Here is a 17,403-nt window from a genome sequence, read left to right as displayed (position 1 = left end):
TGATAAAATAAAGTAAGTTACCATCAAAAAACGAAAACGGTTGTAATAAATAATGAGGTGTAGTAAAGTTCTAGCGTAATACACTACGTTTTAATTTACATAAATATGTATACATATCTGTTTCTACAGATATATTTCACAGATATATATATATTAGTAGGCCTATGCTACTACATATTTGTATTTTTAAACCACAATTTGGAAATGTGCGTCCAGATGTAACGCACATAGCAAGTGCGCAGCTACACGCGGTGTTACGGTACCGTCTGATATCCGGAAAAGCCGCGTCCCGCCCCCGTCTCTCTGACGCTCTCTAGGCACGGATCAGGACGACTTGTTTTGACATGTGCTCAACCCACTGAGGTATCGAAGCAGGGATAAGCGCTTGTAGAGCAGACTCTGGCTCCACTCCGGGTCGTGGGGCTCGTAGACCGGACTCTGGTCCACTCCGGGTCGGGGAGGCGGACCCCACGTGGACCCCGCGGCACCAGTGACGTTGACGGAGCGGCGGTGTGTGTGTTGCTGTGCTGCCGTGCTCAAGTCGGTGCACAGTGGGACCTATTTCACCATGAGCGACTACTTCAGCCTCTCCGACTGCGACGTGATCGGCTTCGACCTCGACCACACGCTGTGTCGGTACCACCTGAAGGAGACCTCCAGGGTGAGTCCGGGGCCTCGACCCATCACCATCCGAGTGTCTGTAAAGACACGCATGAGGCCCGCTGGGGGTGTGGAGTGACAGGGGGCAGGATGCTCTGAGTGACAGGAGGCAGCAGGCTCCGAGGTGATGCAGGGATGCTGCAGCATCAGCACCACAGCGCGTGACTCACGAGCTGGAGGCTGGGGGTGAGGGCGACCGTTCACTCCGTGTTTAGACACCACCTCTGAATTCACTACAGCGTCGCACCATCAAGAGACCCCAGCGGTGATGAGCTGCGGTCATGGCCACTCGCTGTAGTCGGTCTGACGGACGCGAGCTGCCGTCTTGTTTTATAAAGCCGTATATTCCAAAAAAAAGTATATTCCATCGTTTCCGTCACGATGTAGCTATCGAGACCCCCAATGGATGTCCTCAGTGTTTTCTAAACCCTCCCCCGTCACCCCTTTTCAGCTGATCTACGAGAGCTTCGCCAGGTATCTGGTGGATCACAAGGGCTATGACCCCGACCTGCTCCTCCTCACCCCGGCCACCTGGGACTTCTGGTAGGTCTCTCTCCTCCGTCCTGTCCCTACCAACGGCCTCACCAAACTAACAGGGTTATTATTACGATTTAAATTGGGATTTACCATTCTGAAAAGACTTGACATGGATCTATTATATTATGACCAATATACAGAAGTCCCCATATGTTCTTATTATCCTATTATTAGTTTGTAAATCTGTGCGATGCGTGATGCTTCTTAACTTCTACAAGGTGATGATGAAGTTCGATTGTGATGATGATGTTTGATGATGATGATGGTCTTTGATGGTGATGATGGGGTTTGTTGGTGATATTGAGGTTTGATGGTGATATTGGGGTTTGATGGTGATATTGGGGTTTGATGGTGATATTGGGGTTTGATGGTGATGATGGGGTTTGATGGTGATATTGGGGTTTGATGGTGATATTGGGGTTTGATGGTGATATTGGGGTTTGATGGTGATATTGGGGTTTGATGGTGCTTGTGTGCTTGGGCCCCAGTTTCAAAGGCCTTGTGGTGGACCTTGAGGATGGAAACCTGGTGAAGCTAGCCGCAGATGGAACCGTCCTACGGTAAGACCCGGACATCAACATGCACTCATGACTTCATCAAAACGTCGTTGGAAGAAGGTCAACAGACACATTCCTCACTATTCACTTTTACCCAAAGCAAGCACACAGCTTACCGCCGTGAGGACCGCAGAGTCGCTCACCAGCAAGGGTCTCTGGTTCACTGGTTCAGAGGTCACCTGGACTCTGCATACTAGCCTCCCATCTTACCCCCAAGCGCCCCTTCTCCTCCCTCACTCTCATTAAAACACCCCTCTTAAGCACTTCTTGTACGTTGTACGTCCTGGCACTTAGTGTCCAAACTTACTGATGAAGAGAAAGTTCTCTCACGGACACGTCGGACAGCGAAATATTTGATTTAATCTTAAAGCATGATCATGGGAAAGGTACCGGCAGCAAAGTTTACCACGAACACATTCCACGAGACAATAGATTCACAAGATTCTTATAGGGAACATTAACATTGTGGGAAGGAAGTGGGAGTGACCTTAGGACAAGTCAATTTGTAATACAATGGGTGGGTATTGGACATGTCTACAGAATTGGCTCTAAACGAGTTTACACAACAAAGAAGTCAGTCGATTGGCCTGGTCACAAAACCAGACTTCCTGGCTCCAGTGGGAGCTTGAATACGAATTAACTTAAGTTACAGGGAGAATGTATACAGTTCCTTAGAATGTAATAATTATATAAACAAGGTTAATATAATTTGTATGTGATTGTATATTTATAGTTATGATTGATATTTCCACGACACTTACTGTATGTTGGATGTCCATGCCCTTAAAAATAGTACTTAGCATCATGTAGCGCCTTATCCTAGCTATCTCTGTTGTGTACGGGGAATGGGTTAACCTAGTGATTGTTAGTGCTTGGTGCTCACCCTTCACATGGTTATGAACTACCTAACCGTACTACTGGGAGCGATCGATTTCTGTTTCTCTCTCTTCTGCTAAATGCCCTAAAGGTAAATGTACAGTGACTGTATCGAGATACGAATCATTAGGAGCAGGTCCACCGTGGCCGTGCTGTTGCAGCTCCCATGCGACCCTGTGTTCTACGGCGCGCCTCGGGTCAACCCGAGCCTCTCTGAATGTTTTCATGTGTTTTTTGTTTCCAAAGAGCGACGCACGGAACCAGGGACCTGACGGAGGCGGAGATCCTGCAGCACTACGGCCCCCAGAGGCAGTGGAAGCACTTCCACAGCCTCAACACCTCCTTCACCCGCTCAGGTACGCTCTGGTACCTCTGGGGGGCCCGGGGCCCGGGCGGAGCTGGGCTCTGATCGCTGGGGCCCCGGGCCCCATGGCCCCCTCAAATCATATGGTGATGATATTATAATAACTCATATGGTGATGATGTTATAATAACTCATATGGTGATGATATTATAATAACTCATATGGTGATGATATTATAATAACTCATGTGTTAATGTTATAATAACTCATATGGTGATGATATTATAATAACTCATGTGTTAATGTTATAATAACTCATATGGTGATGATATTATAATAACTCATGTGTTAATGTTATAATAACTCATATGGTGATGATATTATAATAACTCATATGGTGATGATATTATAATAACTCATATGGTGATGATATTATAATAACTCATATGGTGATGATATTATAATAACTCATATGGTGATGATATTATAATATATCATATGGTGATGATGTTATAATAACTCATATGTTGATGATGTTATAATAACTCATATGGTGATGATGTTATAATATATTATATGGTGATGATGTTATAATAACTCATATGTTAATGTTATAATAACTCATATGGTGATGATATTATAATAACTCATATGGTGATGATGTTATAATAACTCATATGTTAATGTTATAATAAATCATATGGTGATGATATTATAATAACTCATATGGTGATGATATTATAATAACTCATATGGTGATGATATTATAATAACTCATATGGTGATGATATTATAATAACTCATATGTTAATGTTATAATAAATCATATGGTGATGATATTATAATAACTCATATGGTGATGATATTATAATAACTCATATGGTGATGATATTATAATAACTCATATGGTGATGATATTATAATAACTCATATGGTGATGATATTATAATAACTCATATGGTGATGATATTATAATAACTCATATGGTGATGATATTATAATAACTCATATGGTGATGTCGTTATTATAAATCATATGGTGATGATATTGTAATAACTCTTTATAAATCATGGTGATGTTATTATAATAAATCCTATGTGATGGTATTATAATAAATCATGCTGATGTTATTATAATAAATCCTATGGGATGTTATAATAAATCAAGTTGATGATATTATAATAAGTCCTATGTTGATGTTATTATTATAAATCATGTGGATGTAATTCTAATAAATCATGTTGATATTAACCATAACCTGTCTGATATGCCGTTGCCTCCCACAGCACATTACTATTTCTACGACAACTACTTCGACCTCCCCGGGGCTCTGTTGTGTGGTCGGGTGGTGGACATGTTGAACAAGGTACCCTTTTCTCCTCTTCCTCTTCGTCTTTCCAATAATCAATAATTGTTTATTAGCGTGGTTGCTACTGCAAGCCCATCTACTGTTCTTCTTAAGTTGTCTTTATTCCCTTTGCCTGTTATCTGTCAACTGCTCCTGCATACTCTCAGCTACAGAAATCATTCAAATATCAAAAAGTCCAGCTCATTAACGACATGTTGGCGTTTTTCAACTCTTTCATCTTTATAAACTATTACGCTTTTTCTGCTTCTTTTTTGTACAATGTAAGTCAATGGGCAGACGGCACTGCTGAATTGGACCACTTTTTACGACGTTCAGGCAGTGGTGATGTTAGCGCTGACGTTAGCGCTGACGTTAGCATTTTAGCAACCACACTCGCAGTTCGTGAGGGCGAAACGCATTCTAGTTAGTTTTGTCACATGGAATAGAAATGGTAAAGTGTGTCGTTGTCCCTGTGCAGCGGGGTGAGGAGGTGAACGCAGAGTTCTGGAAGGACATGGTGGCGGCCATCGACCACAACTACAACACATCGGCCTTTAAAGGTGAGCCTTCAACTTCCACTTTAATATTCAGTTCAAGGATTTGGTTCCAAACGGTTGAATGCTATGAATTCAAAGATGCTGAGTGGGTGCAATTCAGCGTTTCGTTAACGGCGATTTGTTCACAGAAATATCCTCTTTCTCATTTTCGAACTCGAACTTTATTGTTTTCCCTTTATACAACCAATGGGAGATCGCTGTTTTAAAGAAATGCTTTTAGAAAATCTCCTTGTAATCATTTAGATTAAGAAGCATCAGTCTCAAATACAGCACATTTATTTCCATGTCAATTACAGGTACAACATTTTGACGACATACAATAACATACACTTAAAGGTTTGCTGTAAATGTTACAGGAAGTTGGAGAGCACCATTTCTATTCTGATCTTCTGATTGGTTATTCCTAAACTTGCTCTGGCCCAATCTCTACTCGGGGATACAGGAACAATATGAACCACCGGAAACAGGTTAATTTTTGGTCAAATTTTAGCCATATTAGACATTTTTTTCAAGAATTCCAAATGCATTTTTCCCTCCTATTTTGGACCGAGCTGTTCCACGCTGCAGCTCCTCACCCGTCGAGGTTGGTGGAGGTCAGCGAGGGGGGGGAATCACGTGGAGGCGATCAGGAACCCGGAGAAGGAGCAGTGCACGTTGTCCGCCGCAAACACGCCGTTGCTCTCCTCGTCCGGCACCTGGATGAAGACCCGGTCGTGCGCCTGCAGCTGCAGCACGGTGCTGCCCGACAGCTGGTCCAGGAAGCCCTTGTTGTACTCGTCGTAGGAGAAGAGGACGGGCTCCTCGTTGTGGTAGAGCGCCACCAGGGCGTTGGCGCCGTTCACGTGCACGTGGTAGGAGAAGTAGTAGAGGCCGGGCACCTGGCAGGAGAAGACCCCGCTGTGCGCGTCGTAGTGGCCCTCGCCGTTGTACAGCACCTGGTTGAACGCGATGGGCTGGCCGGCGGCGGGGTAGGCGGTGGTCAGCACGGCGCTGAAGGCCGACATGGGGGCCTTCATCTCGTGGGGCATCGCGTACTCCTCGGCCTTCATGGGCATGGCCTTCTCGTGGTGGTAGGCCATCTCTCCCGGGGGGCCGGGGGGGCCGGGCCTTCCGGCGGCTCCGGGGAGCCCGTCGTGGCCACGGGCTCCCGTGTTTCCGGGGGGCCCCATGGGGCCGCTGATGCCCTTAGCCGTCAAGCCGGCGGGGCCGGGCTGGCCGGGGTGGCCGGGGTGGCCCTTGGCTCCGGCGGGGCCGGTGATGCCGGAAGGACCGCCGAGCCCTCGGCCGCCTGGAGCTCCGTTCTCGCCGCTCTTCCCGGGGGGTCCGGAGTGTCCGGTGTGGCCCTTTGGCCCGGGGGCGCCGTTGGAGCCGGGGCTGCCTGGGGACCCGCCGTGTCCCTGGACTCCTTTGGGGCCCTGGGGACCAGTGTAACCAGTAGCTCCCCCTGGACCGTTCAGCCCTGGGGCTCCAGCCTTACCTGTGAATCCCTGAGCACCTTGGTCGCCCTTGGTGCCCTTGGCCCCTGGCTCGCCCACCAACCCGAGGTCGCCCTTGGGTCCCACGGCGCCGGTCTCTCCCAGGAACCCTCTGGCCCCCTGGGGGCCGACTGGGCCGATGGCGCCGAGGCCGCCGGGCTGGCCTGTGTACCCGGTGTGGCCGGGCTCTCCCTTCTGTCCCGTGGTGCCGGAGGTACCGGGGGACCCCCTGATGCCCGGGTTCCCGGGGGTTCCTGGTTTACCGTTACCGGGAATGCCGGGGGCGCCGGGCTGTCCGGAGGGCCCCTGAGGCCCCTTCTGCCCGTGGGACCCTGGCAGACCGGGGGAGCCGTTCTGACCAGGCTTGCCGGCCCCTCCCATGCCGGGGGCCCCGGTGTGGCCCTTGGGCCCCTGCATGCCCATCGCTCCACGGGCGCCGTCTCTTCCCGGGCTGCCGCCCTTCCCTGATTCGCCGGGGTACCCGGAGGCTCCGGGCTTGCCGACTCCGGGTAAGCCGGGCATGCCGGAGGGCCCCTGAGGGCCTCCTGCGCCGGGGGCGCCCTGGGGTCCGACCGATCCGTGGCCTCTCTCTCCCTTCAGGCCGGGGAGGCCGGGGATGCCGGGGTGTCCCTTCAGACCGGTCTCTCCTCGGGACCCCATGGACCCAGGCAGGCCGTGGGGGCCGGGTTTGCCCGAGGCGGTCAACCCAGCGGGTCCCGGGCTCCCGGAGGACCCTGGCGACCCTCGGGGGCCCATGGCTCCGTGGGACCCGGGCTCACCCTGGAGGCCCGGGGCCCCGTTGCTTCCTGGTTTCCCGGGGCTCCCGGAGGATCCGGGTTTGCCAGCCTGAGAACGGCCCGGGCTCCCGGGGGCGCCGGGGGGGCCGGCGGGTCCCTGGTACCCGTGGCCGGCCTCACCAGGGGGTCCAGAGGGGCCCATGGGGCCTGGCTCACCGGGAGAGCCCTGGGCACCGACTGGAAGAAAAGGAAGTATATTATGACTCATGATACGTAAAGAAGAGGGTTTATATTGAAAGCATAAGGCGGCGCAGACGGGGAATCAACTCTGGCTGATTGGCCCTCGTGTTAGAAGAGTTCTCATTCGTTTTTGGTGTCAAAAAAATCTAACGAGTGGGGTGGCAGGTGCAGCTGAACCTGCAGCAGGGGACATTGTTATTGTCGATACTCAATACTGTCACGGATGAAGATGAGGGCACATGGAGGAGTTATTTGTGACACAGGGAGTATTGATTAGCTGTTCTGTTACGCATCACTTGATGGAACACATCAGCTCTTTGCTCTGTGTTGCTGAGGGGGATTTCGACATACAGCTGACACACTCAAAGTTTAGATGTGATCTTTTACTTGAACCAGCCGTGGATCTTTGCACCACAACCTTTTTAAAGAGTGTAGAATCATTTCCACTCCACCTTTAATCATGTAGTGTGGTCAGGGACAACACCAGTTGTAGACAGGATGTTCCCACTCAGTCCCACTATCCTGTGGGTGCCGCACCAGTTCATGGGCATTGCCCTCTAACGAGCGTGTTCCATACGTTACGCCTCTAACTTCCTGGGCCAGCTGAGGCGGCCGAATGTATAGTTAGTGGTTTTCCAGTTGTTGACCCCAAATTTTGTGCCTCTGAATTTGTTATTGAGGGCAGTGCAGCTCCTTGGTTTGTGTTCTGGAATGTTCTTAGTGTCTGGGACCGGACGCGGCGCACAACATAAACATACTTCCTCGCTGGGGAAGCCTGATGCGTCGTACTGTACGTGTACTGCTCTACCGCTGCGGACACGCTGCATAAAGACCTCAACTGCTTGAGTTCCCTCTGGCTTTGACCGCAGCCTCCCCGTTGATAGGAGGATCAAATTGACCCGAGCTGGGTTGGTTCAAGGTCCGCAGAAGTCGCACCTGCGGTGGTTTGAAACGGTTACTAGTGAGGGGTAGTGGCTGACATAGTCCAGGAGGGCAGAAGTTTAAACTTAAATCTGTAGTTTGAAACTATGAAATGTTCTACAAAACATCCTCGTATGGAGTCCACTCTGGGCTTTGTGATTCTATCAGCTTGTGTAAATGTGTGGAGGAGGACCAGTCATCTGCTCCCAAGAGAAAGAACGAGAAGAAAGGTTGAGCGAAAACACAACACTGCGATGGTGCTTCAACTGCACGTGTACTTAAAAACAAAGGGCTGGCAGAACCCCCACCACACGAAACTGTTCCAAAGCAAACCAGAGATGGTTAAGTGTGTGTTGGGGTGGAGTGTGTTTGTGTGTTAGGGCGGAACCTTCCTGGATCACCGCAGCGTGACGGTGATGATAGTCCTGACGCCCAACCCTTTCTGAACTGTGATGAACTGTTCCTACGTCTAATCTGGATCCAGTCAAGTATCATGACCTCTGAAGCTCATCAATATCCCACTTCATTTGCCATCTATTGTCATTACTGAATAAGTCATCTCAACAATGTACACATCTGTAGCAAAATTAACTTAATGAATCAAATAAATGTGTACTCCGTCGTACTGGAAGTAAAATAAGTCAGTTTCAGGCGATCTACAGCCGCGAGCTACGTTAAGTAGCGACGGTGTGTTTATGTATAGAGCTTGATGTCTGGAATTCACGCCGCGCTATTTACGTTGTTTGGGGATTTTTCTTTCAAAGAAGCCAGACTGACGAAACCACAGAAGATTGTTGTAATGAGTTTGGTGCTTCTGGTTTTATGGAGTTATTTTAATTTGAGCTCTTGTTGACGTTTGGGTGTAATTCACTTTTATATCAGGCAGTTGTTAAATAAATAAAGAATGAACCACTGTCTCTTAAAAAGAAAAAATAAGTGTTTTGTCTGGGCGTAGATTTTTAACTTTGCCAAGACTTGGTGGCCTAAGGGGCTTTCAATGAGGGACATGCCCTCAGCAATCAACCCAGACCGCTGAGGTCTGAGCTTATTGCAGTCCTCATGAGGTCTGCTCTTCCCATTTCACATTCACACACATTTGTAAGCCAGTGTCTCTGACCATTCAACCACAGTATTGGGCAAAGGGCTAATAAAAGTGCACCTTGGTCCATGAAGGTAGGTTTAGAGAGGAGTTGAAGTCCTACTCAATACGAAGAGTACCTGCTGAATTGGGCCTTGAAAAACGCATTTCATTTTGGAAGCTTGCTGAACTGATGGCTCTAAGAGCAGCTGGATTAATCATAATTAAAACTATTTAATTATGATTTTCAACCCATTGGTTGATGACTTTCACGAGAAAGACTTTTGATAACTCATCAAAAAATATTTTGTTTGACGACATTGTTTTTGTATTTGTCCCATTTCTAAACTATCTATACGACCCCTATTTAAACTATCTGGACGGGTGACAGAGGAATCGGGATCCTGTCCTGCATACGGGTGTGGAGGTGTAGAGGTGGTGTCCCAGGGGACGTGGCTCACCCTGGCTCTTGACCTGCTGGGCCTTAACCTGGTGGCCCTTGACGGGGTAGCTCTTGGTGACCCTGGCGTGTTGGTAGTGCCTATCGGGGGTCGCTGCGACGAGGGCGAGCAGGACGAACAGAACGCTGGTTACGCGGAGATCCATGATGGGACGCTGAACCTGGGAAAGACAGGAAGAGCATTTCAATACCGGGGGTAACGTCACTCAACGTGAACACATTGAAACTCCACCGGACACAGGCAGTCAAATTAAAGACAATGGGTCAATCATCAGCCAGTACTGAGAGTGTTGGATTACAGTTACACACCATTTACAACCTATAATACTTCAATTTTGCACCTGCTGGCTCAGTAAGAAGCACTTGGGTTAATCTCAGACCAGTTTGGCCATTCCTGCTCCTTAGCTGAGCCTCCACCTCTCTGCTCCACCTCCCAACTCTCTGCGCCACTTCCCACCTCTCTGCTCCTTAGCTGAGCCTCCACCTCTCTGCTCCACCTCCCAACTCTCTGCTCCACCTCCCACCTCTCTGCTCCTTAGCTGAGCCTCCACCTCTCTGCTCCACCTCCCAACTCTCTGCGCCTCTTCCCACCTCTCTGCTCCTCCTTCCACCTCTCTGCTCCACTTCCCACCTCACCCATTGTCCTGGACAGACCAGGTCCACATGCCCTGAAAATCTTGTGTCCCCCATGAAGACTTCCTGTCCCCCATGAAAACTTCCTGTCCCCCATGAAGACCTCCTGTCCCCCATGAAGAGTTCCTGTCCCCCTTGAAGACCACCTGTCCCCCTTGAAGACCCCCTGTCCCCCATGAAGACCTCCTGTCCCCCATAAAGACCACCTGTCCCCCATGAAGACCTCCTGTCCCCCATAAAGACCACCTGTCCCCCATGAAGACCTCCTGTCCCCCATAAAGACCACCTGTCCCCCATGAAGACCTCCTGTCCCCCATAAAGACCACCTGTCCCCCTTGAAGACCACCTGTCCCCCATGGGAGCAGGAGGGCCAGGAGATCCCAAGGAGGAACCAGAGGAAGACCAGAGGGAAAGACCAGGAGATATGAGAAGAGGGACCAGAGAGAGACCAGGAAAGAGGCCAGGAGGGACCAGAGGGACAGCGAGACTAGGTGGAGGCCAGACCAGAGAGAGAAGAGCCCTTACCTTGGGTTCACGCTCCAGAGAACAGAGGGGCGGTCGGGAGGCTGCTGTCCCGGGTTAAATCCTAGAGTGTGAAGACGTCTCTGCTCAGACCTCCTGCTGCTGCTTCCTGGGCCTCTGGGCTGCAGGTCTTTATACCCTGGTCCTCTCCATCCCACAGAGGTCCAGGCTCCGAGGCTCCGCCCCACTCTGATGTCATGGTCTTTAATGAGGGGGTGCCGCGTCGTCACCATGACTACGGCTGGGCCCCGCCCCTCCTGCTGTTTGTTTCTTCCTCCACCTCTTCTCTCCTCTCTTTCCTTCTATCCTCCTGATCTCCTGTGAAGCTGCTCCTGTCTTGGGTTAGGATCTGGTCTTGGGTTTAGACCTGGTCTTGGATTTAGACCTGGTCTTTGGTTTAGACCTGGTCTTTGGTTTAGACCTGGTCTTGGGTTTTTTTGGTGAGGAACTGGTCTTCTGAGGAGCTGCAAATAGCGGGTTTAGGTATTGTCTTGAGTTTGGACCTGTGATCGGGTCCTGGGTAGACGACCTGATCCCTCTGTTCTGTCTTTTGTGTTGAAACATTATCACAAGTCTGCCGCTTTGTGGTAGTCGATTTAAAGGGTTAGGGTTAAGTTAAGTTTCCCTTTCTGTTTCGAAGCCACTCAAGCTGAGGAGGTTCAGAAAACTTCTGGAGTCTGTTTGTGGGGTGTTGGTGTCGAACGTCTTATTCAAAAAGAATAACTCTATCATGAAGTCTCTAACTATTGATGTATTTCCAATACTGGCACTTTAGCATCATCAATCAACCAATAGACCAATGTGGCACTTTTGAAGGATATTGGTCAGAATCCAACATATTAATGTCCTGACATGCAATAATACTTCTGGCTACATCAGCGTCAGTTGAACAAGAGCTTTTTTATGGGCAACTCTATTTTTTTGTGCAAAAATATAATCAAATGTGAGTGAGATGCAGTACCACACTGAGACACCGGAGGGCAGAGTTGGGTCTCCCTCTTCCATGGGGGTTAGGGTTAGGGTTCCCCCAGCCTATGGTCAAGGGTAGTGTTTTACTCATGCCATCAGAAACGTGGATGCTAGTAAGGTAGTAAAGTTGTTTAGGTGACACATGGGGGGGTCCCAGCAGGAGACCGAGGGGACTTTACTATATCCGTACAGAGAAGGTTCATATCTCACAGCGATGAGAAAGCATTGTTTATTTTACCGCACAAAGTATTAGATTAGTCCTCATGGGCCACAGCCACCCCTGATCCGATAGCCGGTCTGAGGGGGTCCAGGTCTGGATGTGGTCCAGGTCTGGATGTGGTCTAGTCCTGGATGTGGACCTTCACCAGCGTGGTGTCGTGTGCGTGCGGACGGCAGAGGTTGTATACGAATGATTACACGTTGCTTCATGGCTCAACGGCACTCAAGATATTAAAATAGATCCCCGGTTTATACTTTATTACCCACAGCCAGAACGTTGTGATTTAAATTCAATTAAGTTGGCGTGGGCACAGTGTCACACCCTGCTGAGGACACAGAATGAAAAAGAAGAAAGTGGATAATCCACCATTAGGAACATAATCGGTAGGTTTGATGCTGAGAAACCTTTTTTTGTTCTTTATCACAGTTTTACACAAAACCCACAGACCAAAATAACCTGATGTGTCATGGATTCATTTCCCCTCTTCTGTCTGTCTGTGAAATGTGTGTTTCCCTCCCCTTTATTTGACCATGAAAGTGGCCCCTAACCTAACCCTAAACCTCACCTAACCTCAACCTAACCTAAAACTAGACCCTAATCAAACCTAACCCTTAACCCTCCTTAACCTAAAACCTAACCTAACCTAAAACCTATTCTAACCTAACGTAGCCCTTACCCATAACCTAACCTAACCTTACCCGTAACCTATCCTAACCTAGCCCTAGCCCTTAACCTAAACTAACCTAACAAAGCAATCTGTTTATTGGTTGATGTATCGTCCTTCAGAATCAGGATGTAATAAGTAAACCCAACCCTACCTAATGTGTACAATTTACAATAAGGGCATTTAGCAGACACTTTTATCCAAAGCGACTTGCATCGTTTAATACACACATTGGCACACCGACGGCAGAGTCAGCCATGCAAGACGACAGCCAGCTCGTCAGGAGCAGTTAGGGTTAAGTGTCTCGCTCAGGGACACATCAACACTATGTTCAATCCCCAGGAGCTGGGGATTGAACTATCAACCTTTCGGTTGCAAGTCAACTGCTCTACCTCCTGAGCTAAGCTGTGTGCCGGGTTCTGTTGGGAGGAGGGTCTGCCAGCGTGTCGCCTTGAATCTTTCAAGTCCTCTATAGAGTAAGCAGGGGCTGAGGCGCAGACATGACGTGATGCTCTGTGACCACATGAAGTCACTGGGCTCTGGCCCAGTTCCTACGTAACACACCCTATGGTAAACATGAGGTCTATAATGGAGCTCATGTCTGTTGGTAGTCTACATGTGGTCTATGTAGGACCTCAGGTCTGGAGGTACTCTACATGAGGTCTATGATGGAGCTCAGGCCTGGAGGTAGTCTACATGAGGTCTACGATGGAGCTCAGGCCTGGAGGTAGTCTACATGAGGTCTATGATGGAGCTCAGGCCTGGAGGTAGTCTACATGAGGTCTACGATGGAGCTCAGGCCTGGAGGTAGACTACATGAGGTCTATGATGGAGCTCAGGCCTGGAGGTAGACTACATGAGGTCTATGATGGTGCATAGGGCTGGAGGTAGAATACATGAGGTCTATGATGGAGCTCATGTCTGGTGGTACTCTACATGAGGTATATGATTGACCTCAGGCCTGGAGGTAGTTTACATGAGGTCTATGATGGAGCTCAGGTTTACATTCTAGGGCACCTGGCATTATTACATGTAAATCAACCCACCAGTACCCGGTCATTCCATTATCTTGTCTTGGCTAATATTTTTACAGAGAGTAATTTTGCCATTAGCTGTGTTTGAAATTGTTCCCTATCACGGATATAGTGCACTATATAGGGTGCTCGCCATTTTGTAGTGTTGTTCGAATTCTCAGTGGTTAATTTCACTTTCAATTTCAGTGCACTATATAGTGCACTTAAAATACCCAAAATTTGAGTGTACATATGATGTACTCTACATGTTACTCCCGTATACCACAATGCGGTCTGGTTTTTCCGGAGGAGAAGAAGAAGCTGAATAACCGCGAAAATGAAAACATTTAACGTTGGAGTCTCCGGCTTTCGTTTAGAAATGTCAACAATTTATTTGGGATTTAACATAGAAAATTTAACATTCAAAATTAATAAAAAAAAACTTGAACAAGGAAATGTAACATTCAACATCAATACAACATCCAGCTTTCCTCGTACATTATGTGGGCACATCCGTCTGCGTCACACAAATACCCGGCGCATTTACTGATGCAAATGACGTGTAGAAATGTTCAGTGTAGTGTCCGAATTATCGTTTTTTCGTTCCCTATATAGTGCACCATATCATGAACACTATATAGGGGATAGTGAGTGAGTGTATAGGGAACGATTTCGAACACTGCTATTGACTGAGGTGCCGATATAAACTGAATAGAAGTGAAAAGGCCACTAATTGGCCGTTGGATTTCAACGAACGGTTTGGTCTCCAGGCGGGCGCTGGCTGCAATTTTAACAACCAAGATGGAAAAAACACAGAGCCTATCTGGGAATACCTGAACCGGATTCCTGCTGGTCTCCCTCACCGTCCTGAAGACGGTGAACCACAGAGTCACCGTCCTGAGGACAGTGAACCACAGTCACCTTCCTGAAGACAGTGAACCACAGAGTCACCGTCCTGAAGACAGTGAACCACAGAGTCACCGTCCTGAAGACAGTGAACCACAGAGTCACCGTCCTGAAGACAGTGAACCACAGAGTCACCGTCCTGAAGACAGTGAACCACAGAGTCACCGTCCTGAAGACAGTGAATCACAGAGTCACCGTCCTGAAGACAGTGAATCACAGAGTCACCGTCCTGAAGACAGTGAACCACAGAGATCGTCCTGAAGACAGTGAACCACAGAGTCACCGTCCTGAAGACGGTGAATCACAGAGTCACCGTCCTGAAGACAGTGAACCACAGAGATCGTCCTGAAGACAGTGAACCACAGAGATCGTCCTGAAGACAGTGAACCACAGAGTCACCGTCCTGAAGACAGTGAATCACAGAGTCACCGTCCTGAAGACGGTGAATCACAGAGTCACCGTCCTGAAGACAGTGAACCACAGAGATCGTCCTGAAGACAGTGAACCACAGAGTCACCGTCCTGAAGACAGTGAACCACAGAGTCACCGTCCTGAAGACAGTGAACCACAGAGATCGTCCTGAAGACAGTGAAACACAGAGTCACCGTCCTGAAGACGGTGAATCACAGAGTCACCGTCCTGAAGACAGTGAACCACAGAGATCGTCCTGAAGACAGTGAACCACAGAGTCACCGTCCTGAAGACAGTGAATCACAGAGTCACCGTCCTGAAGACAGTGAACCACAGAGATCGTCCTGAAGACAGTGAACCACAGAGTCACCGTCCTGAAGACGGTGAATCACAGAGTCACCGTCCTGAAGACAGTGAACCACAGAGTCACCGTCCTGAAGACAGTGAACCACAGAGTCACCGTCCTGAAGACAGTGAATCACAGAGTCACCGTCCTGAAGACAGTGAACCACAGAGTCACCGTCCTGAAGACAGTGAATCACAGGGTCACCGTCCTGAAGACAGTGAAACACAGAGTCACTCTCCTGAACCTAAGACAGTGAAATACCACGACCATTTGTGGTTTCTGTTTGGTGTTGCAGGACACGGCTCATTTAATTTATTACCACACGAGGATGTGGATTAGATGAGGCGGCTCCCTCTGGTGTCTGTGTTGTTGTTTCAGGTCAATAACCTGAATCCATAATGACCAGTACTGTACTTTTTATGCATGCATCACCGGATTCAACCCAATAACACCAGACTGCCTTTGAAGAACAAATAAATAGCTCTTACCCACGTTATCCGTTTCCCCAAATCCCACATGTTAAATATGCCTGGGTTCACTGTGAGGTTTCCCTTAAACCCATACCCCGTTATTGGGCTCTTTATTTTGGTACTTTTACAGGCCAGACTCCTAAAGCTGAGTGCTGCTCCACTATGACCAACCGGAGTTCAGCCGAGTTTGGAATGTTTGAATGTATAGATATCCCGGGATTCACCGGGGACTTCACACCCTACGGTTTCACACTGTTGTTTATCTGGCGGTGAGAGCGGTCAGAGCGTACCGAGTGAGCTCCATGCAGCAGGACGTCGCTTTTCCTTTTCTGGTATTCTCCCGACAGTGCAGTCTCCCTCTCTGAGGTGCTCAGACTTTATGGTAAAGGACTTATTAACGCAGGTGAACATGATCAGCAATCGATGCAGGTTGCAGTTTCACAAGCACCGCTTAAAGTGGATCGTAAAGTGCACCGTTGGGAGACTTCTCTGTTCCATCATTTAATTTCTGCTTGGTATTGAACTTCTTGCTCTTGCTGTCGCGACCGCAGATCCATCGGTATTCCCGGCGACTCAGGGTGGGGTCCCCACTAAGGGGAAGAGGAACACTGTTTTAGACTGGCTGGTGCACGGTGGATGTCAGACGTTGGGGTTGTTGTTTGGTCGGTGTCAGACTATTCTGGGTTCTATCTCATGCCCATGTGGCCCCGTTTACCATGCTTGACCCCTGAGGGGCCAGTGGAGGTGTTTGGTTCCAAACCCATCCCTCTAAACACAGTCGTTGAGGTTTCATGCTTCTTTCAGGAAGCATGGTTGGTGTTTACCAAATTACGAAGCTCTCAAAATAATTACGGGATAGAAAAAAAGGACAGAAGGGAAAAGTGTAGCGTTGGCAGGGAGGTTTTCCCCGCGGTCGATGGAGCCCAACCTACGCGATCCTTTAGGTGACGCTCACCATTCTGGACTATTTTTACTGACGCCATCAAAGCTGGGATATTTGTCCAACTGTAAACTGTGGGAAAACTCCAAAAGCCAGTGAGCAGGACATCACATATCAGTTCACAGAGACTCCTCCGAGGGTTGGCTCTAGGTGATGGGTCAAAGGTCATATCACTGAAGTGAAAGCTCAATGAAAGCAGTTCAATCAAACAAGGAGTCATAAAAGGTTTGAGATAATCCGCTTTCGAGGAAAATACCTTCCCCACCTCGTCCAATCGGAGGAATGGAACCTGGGTGTGGTGCTGGTAGTTTCACTCTCTGGTATCCTGGGTTGGGTATAATGCGTATAAATCGTTCTCCTGCAATCTCAGGTCTGTTGTTTTTGTCGGTTTGGTGGTATTTTGGTGCCGAGATGGGATGGACTCCCAATGCTATTCTTAGCGCTAAGGGGTGTGGAGGGCTTTTAGTTGTTGTTGCAACTCGCTACCCTTCAACAGAGAGGAACAAGGAACGTGCTATGAGCAGTACTCGTTCCTTCTGGGACATTCTGTCCACGGCTG

At 48.7% G+C, this 17,403-nt stretch overlaps 2 protein-coding genes across 2 annotated transcripts in view; one reads left to right on the top strand and one right to left on the bottom strand.

The window, feature by feature from the left end:
* The first annotated feature begins 280 nt into the window (after positions 1–280).
* Positions 281–17,403, top strand: part of nt5dc1 (5'-nucleotidase domain containing 1) — a 43,069-nt gene continuing 25,946 nt past the window's right edge. The window contains exons 1-6 of the mRNA XM_056580744.1: positions 281–661; positions 1,112–1,203; positions 1,686–1,757; positions 2,877–2,986; positions 4,221–4,300; positions 4,761–4,842. Coding sequence (XP_056436719.1) covers positions 569–661; positions 1,112–1,203; positions 1,686–1,757; positions 2,877–2,986; positions 4,221–4,300; positions 4,761–4,842 — 529 coding nt within the window. The 5' untranslated portion in view covers positions 281–568. The remainder of the gene's footprint in view (positions 662–1,111; positions 1,204–1,685; positions 1,758–2,876; positions 2,987–4,220; positions 4,301–4,760; positions 4,843–17,403) is intronic.
* Positions 4,830–11,019, bottom strand: col10a1b (collagen, type X, alpha 1b). Its single transcript, XM_056580742.1, has 3 exons — positions 10,909–11,019; positions 9,752–9,911; positions 4,830–7,288 (listed from the first exon to the last, which is right to left on the bottom strand). The coding sequence occupies exons 2-3, from the start codon at positions 9,894–9,896 to the stop codon at positions 5,451–5,453; spliced, it is 1,983 nt and encodes a 660-aa protein (XP_056436717.1). The 5' UTR covers positions 9,897–9,911; positions 10,909–11,019; the 3' UTR covers positions 4,830–5,450.

The sequence above is a fragment of the Gadus chalcogrammus genome, chromosome 21 (genome assembly GCF_026213295.1).
Source record: "Gadus chalcogrammus isolate NIFS_2021 chromosome 21, NIFS_Gcha_1.0, whole genome shotgun sequence".
NCBI lineage: Eukaryota > Metazoa > Chordata > Actinopteri > Gadiformes > Gadidae > Gadus > Gadus chalcogrammus.
Note: the sequence above shows the minus strand (reverse complement) of the source record. Positions and strands in the feature narration are given on the sequence as shown.

Excerpts from the sequence above, each read along its gene's own strand:
- col10a1b (XM_056580742.1), bottom strand. The coding sequence starts at position 9,896 with ATGGATCTCCGCGTAACCAGCGTTCTGTTCGTCCTGCTCGCCCTCGTC. Across the intron at positions 7,289-9,751 it reads CCAGCAGGTCAAGAGCCAGG|TCGGTGCCCAGGGCTCTCCC; the intron begins GTGAGCCACGTC and ends CTTTTCTTCCAG.